This window comes from Elephantulus edwardii, unplaced genomic scaffold (genome assembly GCF_000299155.1).
Source record: "Elephantulus edwardii isolate Elephantulus edwardi_28Jun2011 unplaced genomic scaffold, EleEdw1.0 scaffold00196, whole genome shotgun sequence".
Lineage (NCBI taxonomy): Eukaryota > Metazoa > Chordata > Mammalia > Macroscelidea > Macroscelididae > Elephantulus > Elephantulus edwardii.
This window is the reverse complement of record NW_006399946.1, coordinates 6,353,811-6,356,582: the sequence shown is the minus strand read 5'-3', so window position 1 is coordinate 6,356,582 and position 2,772 is coordinate 6,353,811. Positions and strand designations below refer to the sequence as shown.

The following is a 2,772-nucleotide window of genomic DNA, read 5'->3' as shown; positions in this document are numbered from 1 at the left end:
AGGAAAGGGAACATTATTTAATTTCCCTTTTAAACGGGCTGAATATAAACAGGAAAATGAAATCTTTCCAGTCTCCTTGAGCTGTAACTTCTAGAAAACCTTGACCAATATAGCTCACCTTTAAAGGCAAGGGAAATGAACGTGGTGAGATATCATCAGGACTTACTTAGGTAGACTTGGAATTTTTCTTTTTTTTTCTTCCTTCACCTTCTCTATGGAAACGTTACTACTTGAAACTTTTAGTGGTTCCAGTGCTAACTTACTGTAGACCATATCCAGACTTCTGCCAGTATTTGATCACCTAGGCCATGTATCTTTTCAGAATTTTGTTAATTTGCTCCCATGTTTTTAAATCTAAAGACCCTTTTTCAGGGTACCAAGGACGATAATGATCTACAGCCTTCTAAAGTATCATTAAACATAACAAACTTTCATTCCATTATGTTTAAACAATTGAGATAACAAACAATAGAAAGACTTATAGAGAGAAAATTGCCACATTATCCATACTCATGTCTCTGCTTCAGATTCCCCCAATTGATTTTTGACAACTTAGCAGATAACTTAGAAGACATCTTTTTTGACTTACACTTTTTCAAACCTTCTCATGCACGGTTCCTGTACAGGCGCCACTTGTCCAGCCCTACAACAGGTCTGAGAGTGGGGATCAGAGAGACTTAAGGAAAATATAAACACAAAATAGTTGGGTGCAAGGGATTAAAAACTTCAAGAATCTTAAGTAACTTTATTCAGCACAGGCCAAGTGTTTAAGCAGTATCCACAAACAGAAAAAAAATCATACTAATTTTACCAGGATGTGCAAACATTTTGTAAAGAACATTATCTCAGAACAAACATCTTCTCCAGTGGTTTTTCAAGGAACATATTCCCAGTTCTTTACAGAAATGCAGGTTTTTCTGTTGACAAACTGTGGTTAGTTGGTCTGTGGGTTCTCCATTATCATACTGATAAGACTTTGTCAGTTGAACATTTCCTAGCTCATCAACTATCCTCTTATAACTCCCCAGGAGAATGCTTTATTTGGGTCATAAAAGTTGATCATGCTATATGTATTAATCCTGAATTTAAATTAAGGAAAGTATTTAATATTTTGTTATTGGTGTTCAATATAGGGTAATTTGTTAGTAGGTTTTGGTGGCTCTGGGATCTTGATTCAGTCCAGGGATCTGCCACTTACAAACGGGATGATTTATGGTAGATTGTTTAATTCCTCAAAACCTTGTGTATAAAATAGAGAAGATAATCTTTGCCATTGTTCTATTTGGTTTAGATGTAACAATGCATATAAACAAAATGCTTTTCATAGTAATTAGTATAGTTTGCATAGCTCTGATGGCCTAGTGGTAAGAAGCTGTACTGCAATCCTGAAGGGATTCAATTCAGATCCACTGGCTGCTCCGTGGGAGAAAAATCGGCAGTCTCCTCCCATGTGATGTACTGCCTCTGGAAGCCCACTGGAGGGTTAGCTGTGGGTTAGTTCTGACACAGTACTCAACAACAGTATAGCTTCATAAGTGTTACTTGTAGTTTTTCTTCTGGTTGGGAAAGTATCTATCTTGTTATATACAATTTTAGAGGGATATTAAAATATATTTTTGTTATTTTAAGGAAATTCGAAATGAGTCCCATGACTATCCTCATAGAGTGGCCAAGTTTCCAGAAAACAGAAATCGAAACAGATACAGAGATGTGAGCCCATGTAAGTACTTGTGACTTATGTGTATGTGTGTGTTTGGTAGTTGGCTTGAAGAAGCAGGATTTGGTGAAAATGAATTTTGGGGACTAGGGTTAATAATTTCTCCCCCTCCCCCCACTTTAAAAATAATACATGTTCTTGAAAGAAAATTTCAAGGAATAGAGTAGCAGAAGAAGAAACTTTACGGTCCCGGCTCGCGTGGCGGGGGCGGCGGCGGCGGCAGCGGCAGCGTCTCCGTGAGGAGGCGCGCGGGGCCATGACTTCAGCGTCAACCAAGGTTGGAGAGATCTTCTCAGCGGCCGGCGCCGCCTTCACGAAGCTCGGGGAGCTGACGATGCAGCTGCATCCCGTGGCCGACTTTTCGCCCACGGGTGCGAAGTGGACAGAGACGGAAATAGAGATGCTGAGGGCTGCTGTGAAGCGATTTGGGGACGATCTTAATCACATCAGCTGTGTCATCAAGGAACGGACAGTGGCTCAGATAAAGGCCACTGTGAAACGAAAAGTGTATGAAGACTCTGGCATTCCCCTTCCAGCCGAATCACCTAAGAAAGGGCCCAAGGAAGTGGCATCTGGTGTTCTGTTGCCTCCTCCAGCAGCCCCCCCCCCACCTAGCAGCTCCATTGTCCCTGAGGCCGGAGGCCCCCCCTGTAAAGAAGCAGAAAGCTCATGTGACACTCAGTGCTCTGAACGACTCTGATGCCAACAGTGACCTAGTGGATATTGAAGGGCTGGGAGAAACTCCTCCAGCCAAGAAACTCAACTTCGACCAGGCCTGACCTTGGATTCTGGACTTCTCATGACCTCTGCTGACCCTCCTCTACTCTCCCATTGAGACTTGCACCTCTGACCCCTCTTACTGTTCATCCTGCACGTGTATAGTTAGTTACCTGGGACTCTACTGAGGCCTACACAAGATCAAAGGACTGCTGGGGCTGGGAAGGTCCACTGTGCTGCTCCCCTATGTAGGCATCTGCCTCTACCCCCTTTGACCTCCACCTAATGGACATTTTTTATACTGAAAATAAAGACTTTTCTCGCAACTTAAAAAAAAA

At 42.3% G+C, this 2,772-nt stretch overlaps 1 protein-coding gene and 1 pseudogene across 1 annotated transcript in view; both read left to right on the top strand.

The window, feature by feature from the left end:
* The window catches only part of PTPN2 (protein tyrosine phosphatase, non-receptor type 2), a 140,161-nt gene that overhangs the window by 32,885 nt on the left and 104,504 nt on the right, over window positions 1–2,772 (top strand). The window contains exon 2 of the mRNA XM_006897021.1: window positions 1,630–1,720. Within this exon, the coding sequence (XP_006897083.1) occupies window positions 1,630–1,720 (91 nt within the window). The remainder of the gene's footprint in view (window positions 1–1,629; window positions 1,721–2,772) is intronic.
* LOC102863573 lies at window positions 1,974–2,496 on the top strand (annotated as a pseudogene).